At 40.3% G+C, this 15,902-nt stretch overlaps 1 protein-coding gene across 1 annotated transcript in view; it reads right to left on the bottom strand.

Moving 5' to 3' along the window:
• Positions 1-6,462, bottom strand: part of LOC149276094 (E3 ubiquitin-protein ligase MID2-like) — a 96,065-nt gene extending 89,603 nt beyond the window's left edge. Inside the window, exon 1 of the mRNA XM_089503896.1 lies at positions 5,803-6,462. Within this exon, the coding sequence (XP_089360022.1) occupies positions 5,803-6,462 (660 nt within the window). The remainder of the gene's footprint in view (positions 1-5,802) is intronic.
• Between the last annotated feature and the right edge of the window lie 9,440 nt (positions 6,463-15,902).

The following is a 15,902-nucleotide window of genomic DNA, read 5'->3' as shown; positions in this document are numbered from 1 at the left end:
CTGTACAGATACTCAACAACAGTAACTGTCTGTCTCACATGAATTCTAGCAAACACATCCTGGTTTCTAAACCAAACACAATTCCAGTGTTAACTAGGTGCAACCCTACTGGTACTGCCAAGTGTTGATCCAATGTATATTATTAAACAGGTGGTTCTACTTGCTGTGTAAGCAGATTATACATATTATATATATTACGGTATAAATATATATATACACACATACCATATGTACTTGTCTTTGCTTTTGTGTTTAATCTTAACCATCTGAGTGCCAACACTGTAGGATTTTTTGCTCTAAATGTCATCTGTACTTTCAGCTCACTTTTAACTGCTACAAAGTGGAGGTTAGGCAACATGTAGGGTTGCCACCAGCCGGTTATCAACCCTTTGGAGCACTGGGACACGGAAGCATTCAGCAGCAAAGGTAGGGAGACATTGAGAGAGTGAGAGAACGTAAGAGGGAGAGCGTTTGAGAGTGAGTAAGAGTGTGAGAGAGTGTGGGTAAGAACGAATGTGAGAGCATGTGGAAAGCAAATAAAGTGCAAACAAAAATTAAGATGGAGCCTTATTAAGTATGTTAGACAAAATGGGGTAAGAACATATCTTTTAAACATATAAATTAGACAGATAAACTTTATTTAAATAAACTTTAAAACATATGTAAAGCTTTTTATGGAGTGGGAAAAAAGAGGGATATGGTGTCAACACGACAACAAATCCCTCTATTATAACAGATTTATTTTTACCAATGAACTAAGCCAAACAGTTTTTGGAGGGTTATCCATTTATGAGTGTGGTTTTAAAATGCAAATGTGATCCAAACCACTCTTTGGGCTACTGCTGTGCTTCAGGATATCCACAATGCTTGAGGAGAACCGAGCTCCTGGCACCCAGTACCTGCACCGAGGAGCCTGAACCTCAATCACGTAAGGGTTATGCAACATTGAGCGGCTCCACCCATACCTGTCCCCAACTATGACAGGTTTGTTTTTTGGTTTTTTAGGAAAACATTTTTTTTAGGCAACCCCAGCTACATGCAAAGATAACTCGTTATTACCAAGCTTCCACATTCTTCAACAATATATACACACACACACACACAGTTTTTTATTTTACAAACAACCCATATTCATATGAGGGACCCCATCAAATAATTTAACTTTAGTCTTTTTAGTTTAACCCAGTGATCCCAATATTTAATTCACTGAAAATTTGCTAATATGATGGTATTAATCGTCCTAAAGTTCTATTGTTTCTGCAGCATTTTCTATTTTAATGTATAGGTGGGATACAAAACATCCTCTCTATGCTACTGAATCTTACATGGCAAGTAATTATAGGTAGTCATTTTATGTTAAATAACTGTGCATTTAGGTTTGGTACCTATTAAATGCCACCTGGAAAATATAGTGAAGCTTTGCGGGCTTTTCTAAGGACCTTATTATGAAAACATTTTGACAGCACTGTTGGTGCCCTATCTTTGTAAGAGTATGGTGTTAGAGTGAGTGTGTTTATGGTGTTGTTAGTGTGTGTAAGTATATGATGGTAGACAGTGTGCGTCATTGTATGGTGTTAGTGTGAGCTTGTGTCACTGTATAACAGAGTGTGCATGCGTTTGCGTATGGTGTAAGTGTGTACATTAGTGTACGGTGTTAACATGTATGTAAGCCTTTGATGTTAAAATTAAGATCCTCACAAAATAGGTGCCACTGCTAAAAACAAAATAAACATTTTCTGTTCAACAACGCCAGCATGATGCATATGGAGAGGAAAATTGAGACAGGAAAGTGGAACATTAGCAAATACCAGTAATAAGCTTTCAGTAGATATAGTGCAGGCAAACAGTAAAGAAATTAAATAAAGTTTATGATTTACTACAACTGTCCTAAAAGGTGACTAAAAAAAATGGCCATTTTGCTACTGCCATCTCTGTATGTATGATTTTAATTTCTTAGTTCCCCATGACAATATTATTTATGTAATCAGGATCTACTGCAAATATACACAGTTGCCAGAGGAAGAAGATGGTTAGCTTGGCCATGTCTGCTTAATGACTTCTTTGTAACTGGTCTACCAGATGCTCTATATTTAAAAAGCAGACAGTTATATTCAGTAGACCATCTGATTATTGTAGGAGCCAACGAAAAACACTTAAAAATATTTAGCATTCTAAATGCAAGATTCCTGAACATATATTAGGCTGTATGTGTGATCAGCAATATAGTGTCCAAAAAAACATTCAGCGTATTTGCTACATAATAAGTTTTACATAACAGAGGACTAAGCTTTCACAGCTAATTTTTTGAAACCTACATGTCTAACATGGAAGAGAATATCCAAAAGACAAATTATACTACAACTTTTCTATAAATGTTCCAATTTATAAAACCCAGCATTGCAGGTGGGGCTTTTGGGAGAGACCCTGCTGGGATTTCTGATTGCTCTACCTGCTGGTTGATCATACACATTGAGATCAGCAAGGCAGGGCTATGGAGCCATGCTTGCTGATTAAAGAGAAATACATAAATTATATATACAGTATCTCACAAAAGTAAGTACACACCTCACATTTTTGTAAATATTTTCTTATATCTTTTCATGTGACTACACTGAAGAAATGACACTCTGCTACAGTGTAAAGTAGTGAGTGTACAGCCTGTATACCAGTATAAATTTGCTGCCCCCTCAAAATAGCACACAGCCATTAACGCCTAAAGCTCGGCAACAAATGCGAGTACACCCCTAAGTGGATATGTCCAAATTGGGCCGAATTAGCCATTTCCCTTCCCCGATGTCATGTGACTCGTTAGTGTTACAAGGTCTCAGGTGTGAATGGGGAGCAGGTGTGTTAAATTTGGTGTTATCGCTCTCACACTCTCTCATGCTGGTCACTGGAAATTCAACATGGCATTAGATATAAGAAGATTGCCAAGACCCTGAAACTGAGCTGCAGCACAGTGGGTAAGACCATACAGTGGTTTTACAGGACAGGTTCCACTCAGAACAGGCCTTGCCATGGTCGACCAGAGAAGTTGAGTGTACATGCTCAGCGTCATATCCAGAAGTTGTCTTTGGGAAAGAGACGTATGAGTGCTGCCAGCATTGCTGCAGAGGTTGAAGGGGTGGGGGGGGTCAGCCTGTCAGTGCTCAGACCCTACGCCGCACACTGCATCAAATTGGTCGTCCCAGAAGGAAGCCTCGTCTAAAGATGATGCACAAGAAAGCCCGCAAACAGTTTGCTGAAGACAAGCAGACTAAGGACATGTATTACTGGAACCATGTCCTGTGGTCTGATGAGACCATGATAAACTTATTTGGTTCAGATGGTGTCAAGCGTGTGTGGCGGCAACCAGGTGAGGAGTACAAAGACAAGTGTGTCTTGCCTACAGTCAAGCATGGTGGTGGGAGTGTCATGTTCTGGGCCTGCATGAGTACTGCCGGCACTGGGGAGCTACAGTTCATTGAGGGAACCATGAATGCCAACATGTACTTTGACATACTGAAGCAGAGCATGATCCCCCTCCGTTCAAAGACTGGGCTGCAGGGCAGTATTCCAACATAACGACCCCAAACACACCAAGACCCTATTGAGCATCTGTGAGGCATCCTCAAACGGAAAGTGGGGGAGCGCAAGGTCTCAAGCATCCACCAGCTCCGTGATGTGGTCATGGAGGAGTGGAAAAGGACTCCAGTGGCAACCTGTGAAGTTCTGGGGAACTACATGCCCAAGATGGTTAAGGCAGTGCTGGAAAATAATGGTGGCCACACAAAATATTGACATTTTGGGCCCAATTTGGACATTTCCACTTAGGGGTGTACTCACTTTAGTTGCCAAGGTTTAGACATTAATGGCTGTGTGTTGCGTTATTTTAAGGGGACAGCACATTTACACTGTTATACAGGCTGTACACTCACTACTTTACATTGTAGCAGAGTGTAATTTCTTCAGTGTTGTCACAAGAAAAAATATAATAAAATATTTACAAAAATGTGAGGGGTGTACTCACTTTTGTGATACTGTAAATAAAGAAATTCTGCTGGGTAATAATCCATTGAGAGTGTTAAATTTACAATTTCATGTGGCCACCTTGAAAATGCATGGAGGCATTCTGCAGAATCTCCCTATATGAATTTGCCTTTTCCAACCCAAGCTCCTAGGCTTCAAAGAGATATATTGCTGCCTGTATCCATAGGGTATTCTCCCTGCCAGTAAGCTCCAATGCTGGTACAGCAAAAGTTCCGAGCGTGGGTAATGAGACCCCCTATGCGTATGCCCAGAAATCTCTGATTTTAATAGGAGTGCTCTCCTGCCAAAAATGGGATAACAGAGAGGGCGAGGGCATTGCACTTCTCATAAAAGGTCTTTTTTTTCCCCCTGTTTTAACAGGTTGAAGAATACATATAATCTTCGTTGGTGAGGCTACATGGAACACTGGAGAGTCCCTTTAATTTCTGGGGAGTTGATGAAGGATAAGCACTTTAACATTTCTAATATTTAACAAAAACATGTAAAAGACAAACAGCTTATCAAGTTGTGTCAGTTTTCTTATACTGTCCCTGTAACAGGGTTTCATTTACAAATGCATGTACTTTCAAGGTGGCTGCCTAATGGCTTCAAGCAGTGCCACCAGGCACTAAGCCTACTTAAATTTTCAAATTAGAGCAGCTCTGGTGACAATTACACTCCATTCTTCCTTGTCAGCCATAATCATATATACTGTGCATGTGTAGTTCTGAAATGCTGGATGCTTTAGCCTAAATGTGAGATTGTACCATAAATTACTTCACTGAGAGAAATGTGTGCAAATGGAACAGCCTTTCAGCAATAGTTATATATGTTAACACAGTCAGGAAACTCAAACATGCACAAGAGAGGTGTAATGATTTTGCCGCTGCTCATTTCATTTTTGTGCACAAGGGGTACAAGGTTCCAAATACGCTGGCTCAATAACGATCACAGACTTGCCCACTGGGGAGCTGTAAGCCGGCCTAGCCGTTTGCATTATTATGTCCCCATGTTAACAACCATTGTATGGTGGAAGAAGTGTGGTCACTTCCATGTCTCCCAAAAATATATGATATGAAAAAATATTTGCCACTCTGCCCCTGATATGCTTTATGCCCCACACATATGCCACTCTGCCCCCCCCCAGACCAATGCATCCCCAGGCTTGGAAGTGCCGGCAGCAACGGAGGTTGTCTGCGCATCGCACAGACATTCACTGGCTGCCAGAGAGGAGGATACAGGCAGCCGGTGAACGTCTGTGATGCGCTCAGACAACCTCCGCTGCTGCTGGTCGGTACTTCCGCCGGGGCTTCTATGATGAAGTGCAGGCAGAAGTGGCGAGCAGCTGCAGAGGTTGTCTATGCGCATCGTGCAGATGTCCACCAGCTGCCCCCGCTAGACACCAGGGAGTCCAGGGACATTTGGATGCTAACCCTGCTGCTTTCCCCGCAGAAGGGCTAAATGAACAAATCAAAACAATCTCTGTGCTGACATACATTCGTTAAGAATTTCAACAAATTTGGGAATTTAAATGTGCTATTTTGAATGCTGTATTTATGCAAATATTAAAATTTGGTTGAGCACTACAAGAAAAATAAATAATAATTAATCCAGACAATTCATTTTATATATTTTATGCATCAAATTTTGGGATTAATGGGAATAATCTAGGCATTTTATTATTTGAACATATGTAATCAGCTAAAAGTTTAGAGTTTGCCTTTATCCAATAATAAAATAAATATTATGAAGTAATAGTAATAACATATTTTCATTATTTCTCAATAATCTTACCTTGACTTTTTCAAATCGTTCACTCAGTGAAGCCACCTGATGTTCTCTGTGCCTACCAACCAGTTTGCATAAGGCACAGATAAGTTGATCATCTGCTGTACAGTACATGTTTACCTTCTCATTCTCATGTTCCATACAAACTAGTCCTCGAAAATGAGCATCTGGCACAGGCTCCACTAACCGATGACTAGTGAAAGGTTTCTTGTTCGGGTGAGTTGCACGCAGACACCGGTCACAATAGGAGACCTCACATGTTATACATGTCTTTACTGCGTCTCTTGGTGGGTCAGCTTCACAAAACTGACAAGGGATCCTTTCAGTAGCCATGACTGGGACACTTTTATATATCTTTTCCTTATGGTGGTCACTAGGGGAAGTGGGTACACTCAAAGAAGCCTTTTGAAAACGATGGATAATGTTCTGCAATGTAACGTTACGCTTCAGCCCATCCAAGCCACGATGGTTGAGAGATATGACATATCTACAGGTTGGACACTGGAAAGCTGTAACAGGTTCCACTATTTCACTGGTTGCACATCCACTAACTAGTATTCGATGGGCACAGCTAAAGCATAAGCTGTGGGCACAAGGAAGGAGGAGAGGGTCCTCAAACAATTCCAGGCATATTGGACAGGTTAGTTCTGACTCCAATGTTTCCATGTTTAGTTAAAACATCAGGATGTCGACTGGCGTGGGATTTTATCCTGCAGAACTGAAAACAATACATATGTATAAGTAGGTTCAGGATGAGCAGAATTATTATATCAACAAGTCAAGATAACACCAGGGACAAAGTGGTGGGGATTTCTTGCACAATAAAGTGATATTAATTCTATATTTTATTTACTATATTTTTCATCTGCAATACCTTTAAAGTAAAATAAGACCAATTTTCAACTTTGGACCCTGCATCAAGTTTAGAAGCCCTGATTATTGTAATCAACAGGTGTTGTCAGTTCCAATTCTTTTGGATGCTTGGACATGATGATATGATTAAAGATATGATAAGCATTAGACATTTTAAATATCAATGTTTTTTTAGACAAGTCACATTCACTTAAGATCATAACTAGCGGTATCGCTGGTTAGTTAAACTCCCTGACTAATGCATTATGAATGGTCAAACCCAGTAGGTTTCTCTTGCTAGAAGAGGTGAGCTTCCCTATACAATTCATCCTTAAATTGGTGAGAACAGATTTAAGAAATCTCTCCACATGTACATGGCTATGGATTATGCACATACCAGTGCATTTGCAGAGTTTCTTCAATTTCAAGACAGGGGCAGCTTTACCCACAACTCCCCATCCACTAATGCCTAGTCCTTCTGCAGTAAAATCTAACTGGGTCTAGCACTGCCCCAGATAGCACTGTAAAAAAAAAAGCACACCCAGAAGAGAGGTAGCCTACCCTGGGAAGCTCACAAGCTGGCCTCCATAATGACTAGTGAAGTTGATGAGGTTTAGTCCAAACTGAAATTGGACAAAATAAATTATGTTTATGTCCTAAATATCCATTAGTTTGTAAATCTTCAACTCTAGCATTATTTTATTAGTATATTACTATATACTATACTTGAAAAAGGAGAACCGAAACGGCGTTGGGGAAGTGGTTGGCAATATGGGTAAGGAGCACATTGCTCGTAGCTATTGATTTTTTGGACTTGCTCAAATATTTATTATAAATCTCTATAAGTGCCTAATATATTTACCAACTTTATAGTGAAGATTTTGAACCATGTAAAACTTATTATGACTGTAGAATAGATAGGTGCACTTTGTATAGAGGAAAATTTAATTGTACTTAAATGATTCAGCACTTTATGATTCTTATGATGGTTTACATGCACTCAAGACACTTTATATATACATAGCCATATTGCCTCCATATGCTCTGATTATTTTCCTATTATAATCTCTGTTGTCTATATAATGTAATGTTTTTTTTATGAATTGAATACTTGTAAAATAAATAATATATTTTATATAAGGGCTTGTGTACAACTCCCCTTTTTTCTGTCAGGTGTACAAGTTTGCAGGAGTTCCCCTGTTTTGAGGATGAGATCCTTTATACATGCCACAACATCTATAACATTATGTTATTTGTGAAAAGTGTGGTTGGATTCTTTTGTGTTATTATATACTATATTAGTATAATATTATAATATGCAACTCCTTCTTTAGCTACACTACGTCTAGTATTCTTAACTCCTTAAAACCTTTATGATATTCTATACCATCATAAAATAATACGCACAAAAACCCTTCATGACGACATGGAATGTCACGAATAAAGTACTTGACGGTCCCCATGCCAGAAGTCTCACTCAATTCAACAATCATGCAAGACTTGGTGTATTTGCTGCTTATAAGACGGCCCCCCAAAATTTGAATATTAATTTAGGAAAAAAGACAAAGCCTGAATATAAGACCCTATAGGAAAAAAGTTTTGCTAGTAAATATTAATTCACTTGTAAAATATTTTTTCATATTTTATGAAAAAATGAATTTTTTATTTCCTTTTATTTGCCAACTTGCCCCCAGTTATGCACATCTGACCCCAGATATGCCTTATACCCTTATATGCCACTCTACCCACCAAAAATGCCATATACCCCTGTATTTGCCACTCTGCCTCCCTGATATTCCTTTTAACCCCCTATATGCCACTCTTACCCTCCCCGACTTACCAGTGCTTCCTTAGACTTCTCCTCGTGCTTCAGATACCTTGGTGTGTAGTGGTGGCAGCCGGTGATGGTCTGTGCGATGTGCCGTCTTCTATGGGGGATGTGTATGCGCATCGCACAGACCTCCACTGGTAAAAAAGTATATGGGGAAAAAATTGCCGCAATCTAATATGACCGTCTTCTACCAAAAGTATAAAAAAAAAAAAGAAAAAAAGTGTTCCAACATGTTACCAGCTGATCTATAGTTAGATCAGCTGGCTGGTACACTGCACACATTGTCTGATCCCTGCTGTCATGCAGGGGATCAGACATTGTGACACAATCACCGACACACACAAATTACATAATAAATACCCTATACCCACTTTCTAAGCAAATACATTTTTTTCACAAATGGGAAAAGGACCATCACTCTTAGGCATACTGCTGATGAAGGTGATGGGACTTGGTGGTCCAGGTCGAACCAACTCTTTGTGAAGACCTTTGAACTGGCACACCCTGCTGCCCCTGGTTTTTTTTATACTCTAAACTGTAGTGTATTATGCCATTGACCCTTTTTTTTCTATGTGTCTTCCCTGCCCTATGCTGTGTGCCATTGCGCAGTGAGCTTGTCATGTAGTGCGCCTTTCAAAAATTATACAATAACCTATACATGTGGAGTATTTCTGTAATCTGGAGGGGCAGGTGAATAAATTTTGGTGATTGTGTACACTTGCACATCACCTGTGCAACAAATGGTAACCGACGTGAAAGTGTATTTCGAAAAAAAGAATAATGGCTAGATTTGGCAAAGACTGGTGGCCAAATGGTTGTATAACAAAAGCTTTCAGTGAAAGAACGGGTTTTCTACTTCGAGATATATGCACTTTGTGGTTATTTACGGTTTTATTTGTTTGTGATTACCTTTACAAACCTATTTACTAACTGAAAATAACAGGATTAAAAAGTACTTTGAAACAGCAATGTATGTTGTCTAATATTTGCCCTATAATTAAAATGAAGATATTGTAATTCTTAAATTTAAGGCAACTCTACTTTAGTAACAATTATCATAGCAAAATTATAATAAAATGTGATGCTCTTCTCATTTTATTTTTCATTATTCATACAAAATTTTGGACTATACATGTAGAAGTGGTATCAATAGAAAGCCCTATCTGCACTTGAAAAAGTGATGTATAATTTGTATGAGTGCAGTAAATTTATTAGTTATTTTTAGTTTTATAGTCTCCCATCATTGTAATAGTGCTAAGGAATCTGCCGATGTTCTGCAAATAAAATGTGTTGATAGCATTAGCAGTGGCTATTACCACACACCTACCTGTTTTGGAACTCATTATGTCAGCAGTACTGAAGACACATATAGTTATTAAGCTCCTTTCCTCTAATGAAGTATGCCCGCTCTCCTGCAAAAGAAAAATAATGTTCATGATTCTGGTATATTTTATTTGAAGACTACTAATTAAATGTTTTCCTGCCCAGTCAGAACGCACAGCCTATGTAGTAATACCAAACAGAATTTAAGTTCTTCCCATTCTGTTAGTAACATATTACACATATATAATAATATATTACACACTGTCATAAGGGTCATCCAGCTTTGTGACAATTGTCCTAAGCTTTAATTAGATAAATCTGGTATGTTTAGTTCAAACCATGTGTGAGTCAATTAGATTTTCTTTCATTTAATTCAAGAGAAAGATTATAGGTCTAATGATGTCATTTTGGAAATACAATATTTCTGTACTCTGTACATTTCATTCTATTGAAAGGCGCAACACAAACAGCTGTGCATATAAACACAATTGCAACTATTTTTGATGCACAAAACACTCTTTTCTTGCTCCATGATGAGGTGCAGACTAGTCCCCATTTTTAATGCATGTTGGGGTCCATGTTCCATGGAGTACATTTTACTGCACGCACATTGGCACGTACATTCTTTAGTGAATGAATTACAGAGTCGTTTAAATCCTCCCCCAGCTGCCTCAATATCCAATATAACCTTAAATAGGGCTGTGTTTGTTTATATATACAAATTATTGTTTTAAACCATGTTCCTACAATTAATAGCCATAACACACCATTTTTACACTTACATACTGTAGCATGTGCACTATTTTTGTAAATTAATGTTCCAGGCAACAATCTCAGCTGGGTCTAGAGAAACCTGGAACTCCTCATAAAGGTGCTGCAGAGGGTGTTGTGCTGGGTCGAGGTTGTGGGGCCAATCATGCATACAGGCATTTCTTATAAGACATGGGGCAAGAAGTGGGCAGAACTACATGGAGAGCGGGCAGTACATCACATCACACCACTACCCTTGTATTTGGTGTGAAACTGTGTGTGACATTATGTTCCCTCATGTGTCCCAGCATACCCGTGTACTTCCTTGAGTTAGGCCACCTGGTCCTCTCCATATACATACACGCTTGTGGGACTATCACACATGTAGGTTATGGTGACCACATCAACCTTTTCTTACTACTATTCCCATGTTTCTTACAAACATATGTAAAACACTACCAATTCTATCACTATATTGCTTGAAACTGCTGGTTTAGGGAGCTCCTTATCAACTACAATGACGGTCACTCTATACACCACAGACACAATACCCCTACAACAAACAGCCTACACCATAAATGGTACTTTCTCCTGCAAATCATTCAATGTGAGATCATTCACCACATGTATTCACTGTCCCAATAAAGGACTATATGTCAGTGACACAACCCCTAACAGGCTGGATTAATGTTCTTAGAAATAATGTGAACCAAGAAAAGGCAGGCATGCTGTGCACACAGGTCGTGGGGCTTCTGAAAACAGACCCACCTGTTTATTATTTTCACGTAAAGGATTTCTCATTTAACTTTGTCTTCCAAAAATGTATGGTTATCATGTAATATAAAAAAAAGTAATACCATTGTTGAAGTACCTTACTAAAGCACATTTCATATTCCTTCATTCAATCTCTATAACATAAACCTTGTTCATGTAGTAAAAAAAATGAGGGTATTGTTGTGGAAAAATTATTTTACATCAGCATGTGAACATTTGTAGAGCTTCACCCACATTTATCATCTCTAAATCTATAACACTTCATTTGGAAGTAGATAGGTAACGTCTGTTAGTTAATTAAGAAGTGTTGTACATTACAGTGAGATGTTCCAAATAATTTTGCATAGAGCTTAACTCAGGTTTCATACTGGTGAGAGCCACTCTAACTGTTTAAAGTGTAAATATGGGGGCGCAGACTCCTTTGGTCTTGTCCTTTGGGGTGATGTGCTTAACTTTGCGACTCAAAAATTGGGTTTACATTTTCAACTTTCTGCTGCCTGGGCCATTTTAGTATCGTTCTTGTGTCAGAATGCCCGTGTCTTACAGCAAAAGCAAAATCTCTTCTCATTATGCAGTCTGCTGTGGCCTAATGCTGTAGGTGGGTTCATTCTCAGCCACCAGTCTTGGATATGGCACTCTCTAGATAAGTTCATTTTTTCAGATAGACTGGATTGATGCGTCTCAGAGAAAGGCTAAATAATTTTTTGACAGATGGGCTCTGTTTAGATCAATTCTGTATAATGCGGTAAAAGTCACCGTCCTCAACACTTTTCAACATACCGGGTGGCTCTCATAAGTTTTAAAGGGATTACAGAGTGTCTCCTTGATGTGTTGGGTATTCAGTTTAGTATTGGTCCAACACATTTTTAGCTCCCCACTAATTTAGGCTGTATTTACTGACTTTATGCAGGGCCGGACTGGCCCACCGGGATACCGGGAAATTTCCCGGTGGGCCGGAAGGTCCGTGGGCTGGGCGGCCGGCAGACTTACCATGAAGACAGCCGCTGAGCTGCTGCAAATGGCAATGAACGCCTCCCTCGGTGCCAGGGGCGGGCTGGGCAGGGGGGCAATTGCCCCCCAGGCTTCCCGAAATCTAATCAAAGCGGCCGCTGGGTGCTGATGCGGCCGGCCGGCATCAGCACCCAGCAGCCGTGTGCGATGGCCGTCTAGTGATGGGAGCAGTGTGAGGGGGGAAAGCTCCGCCCCCTCGCACTGACCTTTCACCCCTCACGCTGCTCCCATCACTATGCGGCCATCAGACTGCTGGGAATGTAATCTGAACGGCCGATGCGCGCTGATGCCGCCGGCCGGCTCTGCTTTAATACTTTTTTTTACTTTATATGGCAAGCCGATCCAGCTTACCATATAAATAAAAAAAAAAGTGTTAAAGTAGCTCCGGCCGGCGGCATCAGCACGCACCGGCCGTTTAGATTACATTCCCAGCAGTCTGATGGCTGCATAGTGATGGGAGCAGCGTGAGGTGGAAGCTCCGCCCCCTCGCACTCAGACTGCTGCAGCACCGGATGTCAGGTCAGTGGCATCCTGTCAGCATAGAGGAGAACAGTGTGCAGCTACCAGGAAGTCAAGAGAAGTAGAAGGTGAGTAAAATAATGTATTTTTTGTACTGTATAATGTTTTTTGTATTTGTTAAAAACAAAAAAAATCGGCATGTGTGTGTATGTAAGTGTGTCCCCCTATATGCCACTCTGCCTCCAGAAATGCCTTATACCCCCCTATATGCCACTCTGTCCCATGATATGCCTTTTAACCCCCTATATGCCAGAGTTGCATATAGGGGTATAAGGCATTTCTGGATGCAGAGTGACATATAGGGGGTCAAAAGGCATATCTGGAGGCAGAGTGGCATAAAGGGGGTTAAAAGGTATATCATGGGGCAGAGGAGCATATAGGAGGGTATAAAGCATATCGGGGAGGCAGAGTGGCATATAGGGGGCATAAGGCTTTTCTGGAGGCAGAGTGCCCCATGATATGCCTTTTAACCCCCTTCATGCCACTCTGCCTCCAGAAATGCCTTATACCCCCTATATGCCACTCTGTCCCATGATATGCCTTTTAACCCCCTATATGGCAGAGTGGCATTTAGGGGGTTAGAAGGCATATCATGGGGCAGAGTGGCATATATTATTTTTTATTTAATATGGCAAGCTGGATCGGCTTGCCATATAAAGTAAACAAAAATGTCCCATGATATGCCTTTTAACCTCCTATATGGCAGAGTGGCATATAGGGGGTTAGAAGGCATATCATGGGACAGAGTGGCATATAGGAGGGTTGAGGCATATCAGGGAGGCAGAGTGGCATATAGGGGGGGGTATAAGGCTTTTCTGGAGGCAGAGTGCCCCATGATATGCCTTTTAACCCCCTTTATGCCACTCTGCCTCCAGAAATGCCTTATACCCCCCTATATGCCACTCTGTCCCATGATATGCCTTTTAACCCCCTATATGCCAGAGTGGCATATAGGGGTATAAGGCATTTTTGGATGCAGAGTGACATATAGGGGGTCAACGGCATATCTGGAGGCAGAGTGGCATAAAGGGAGTTAAAAGGGATGTCATGGGGCAGAGGGGCATATAGGAGGGTATAAAGCATATTGGGGAGGCAGAGTGGCATATAGGGGGCATAAGGCATTTCTGGATGCAGAGTGAGGGTATAAAGAGAGGGTATAAAGCATATCAGGGAGGCAGAGTGGCATATAGTGGGGCATAAGGCTTTTCTGGAGGCAGAGTGCCCCATGATATGCCTTTTAACCCCCTATATGGCAGAGTGGCATATAGGGGGTTAGAAGGCATATCATGGGACAGAGTGGCATATAGGGGGTTAGAAGGCATATCAGGGGGGCAGAGTGGCAAGCCTGGGGGCAGAGGTGCATAACTCGGGGGTAGGTTGTCAAATGAAAGGAAATAAAAACCAAACATGTCTCAATCATAGCTTTTATTAAATATGGAAAAAATAGTCTACATGAATTAATAAAGAAATAAAAGTTTCTTACCAGAATATCATGAAGAATAATGTGATCAGTGCTTTGTTCCACTAAATAAAATGGAACTCTTTCATCTAAAAATGTTCGCAGTAGTAAATGTTTTGATCCTATTATGTGTAATGTATTTCATTTATTAGGGCCTTTTAACACTTTTGCTTTCTGGCATTTTAATACAAATAATGAGATAAAAAGAATGGCACATAGTGTGACTCGGGTGTGAATAAATGGTGCGTGTGGGTATAAGAGCTTCACCGTGAGATAAACTATATGGGGCTGGTCTCCAAATTTTTCCAGGGCTGCTTTTCAGTCCCAGTCCGGCCCTGACTTTATGGATTGGAATGCGGCCATAAATACACTATATATGACAAAGGGTAATTCGTACTGTATATGTTAAACCACGCATGTACTTTGTTGTATACTATATTTTTCTGAATATGTATGTAGGGGGCTACAGGTAGAAGAAATATTAACTAACTGAAACTAACTGAAATATTAGCTTCATGGACATTGTGAATGTAATATTAACCACTTAAGGACAATGGGCGGTCCCTAAACCCATTGAAAACAATGCAATTGCCCTTTGTCATTAAGGGGTTAATGTGTAAGATAATCAAGGAAGGGGCCATCTAGGCCCGGCATATCACTGGGCTGGCGAGCCGCTGCCTTGATCAGTCCCTGTAACCGGTAGAGATGACAGACTGCCAGCAGGGTCCTCTCCATCAATGCTCACTGACTGAATATGAGCGCAAGGATATGACAAAAGTTTTATTAACACACATGAAGCATGTGAGGACAAGGGTGCACCAGAACATACTTGTTAACAGCCACTGAAACACCAAAAATGAGCTTCCTCCTGATCAAACAAAAGTAAGCAAGCTGAGAGGAAGGTGACAACCACACAGGTATATTTCAGCCTTCACAGGCTGTAGCAGTCAGATGGATTTGATATGTTTGTAGACATAAAAGGCTTGTCTACTGGGAGTTTCAGCTCAACTTTAAAGTTCCAGCTTTAAGCTCGCTAGTACCATTACACAGGAAAAATGGCCATTGGTATATCAGACGAATCCTGCTATTGAAGGAACCAACATCCTCAGACAGAAATTTGGGGCGTGAACAACAGCAACCTTTTTTCTCACATTGCCTTTAAGCATTCCTTGAGAAAGTTCCCTGAAAAAAATGCAACACGATCAAGCAATTAACCTATACAATACAAGGTTTAGGTATTCAGCTGTACTAGACTTTTTTCTAATGTTGCATTTAATTAATAAACAGGTCTCAATTTTCCTCAAATAATACTGGATATTATACATTTTATAAATGTAAAAATTTGTATTACTGCACAATTTTATTTGAACCCAAAAACATCTAATTTGAAAGCAGATGAGAACCACTGGGCCCATCTAGTCTGCCCATTTGCTTAATATGTACTACACATTTGTTGGGAAATAAGGACCCATAAAATGTGATAGTAGATGTCTAATTATATATCATAAATACAAGCATCCATGATTACCAGCTACGTAGCCCACTACATAGCTGAGGCAATATACTATGTGATTGAACCTTAAAAAA

This window comes from Sceloporus occidentalis, unplaced genomic scaffold (assembly GCF_023333645.1).
Source record: "Sceloporus occidentalis isolate IW3139 unplaced genomic scaffold, rSceOcc1.0.p SCAF_247, whole genome shotgun sequence".
NCBI lineage: Eukaryota > Metazoa > Chordata > Lepidosauria > Squamata > Phrynosomatidae > Sceloporus > Sceloporus occidentalis.
This window is presented reverse-complemented; position numbering and strand designations above follow the sequence as displayed.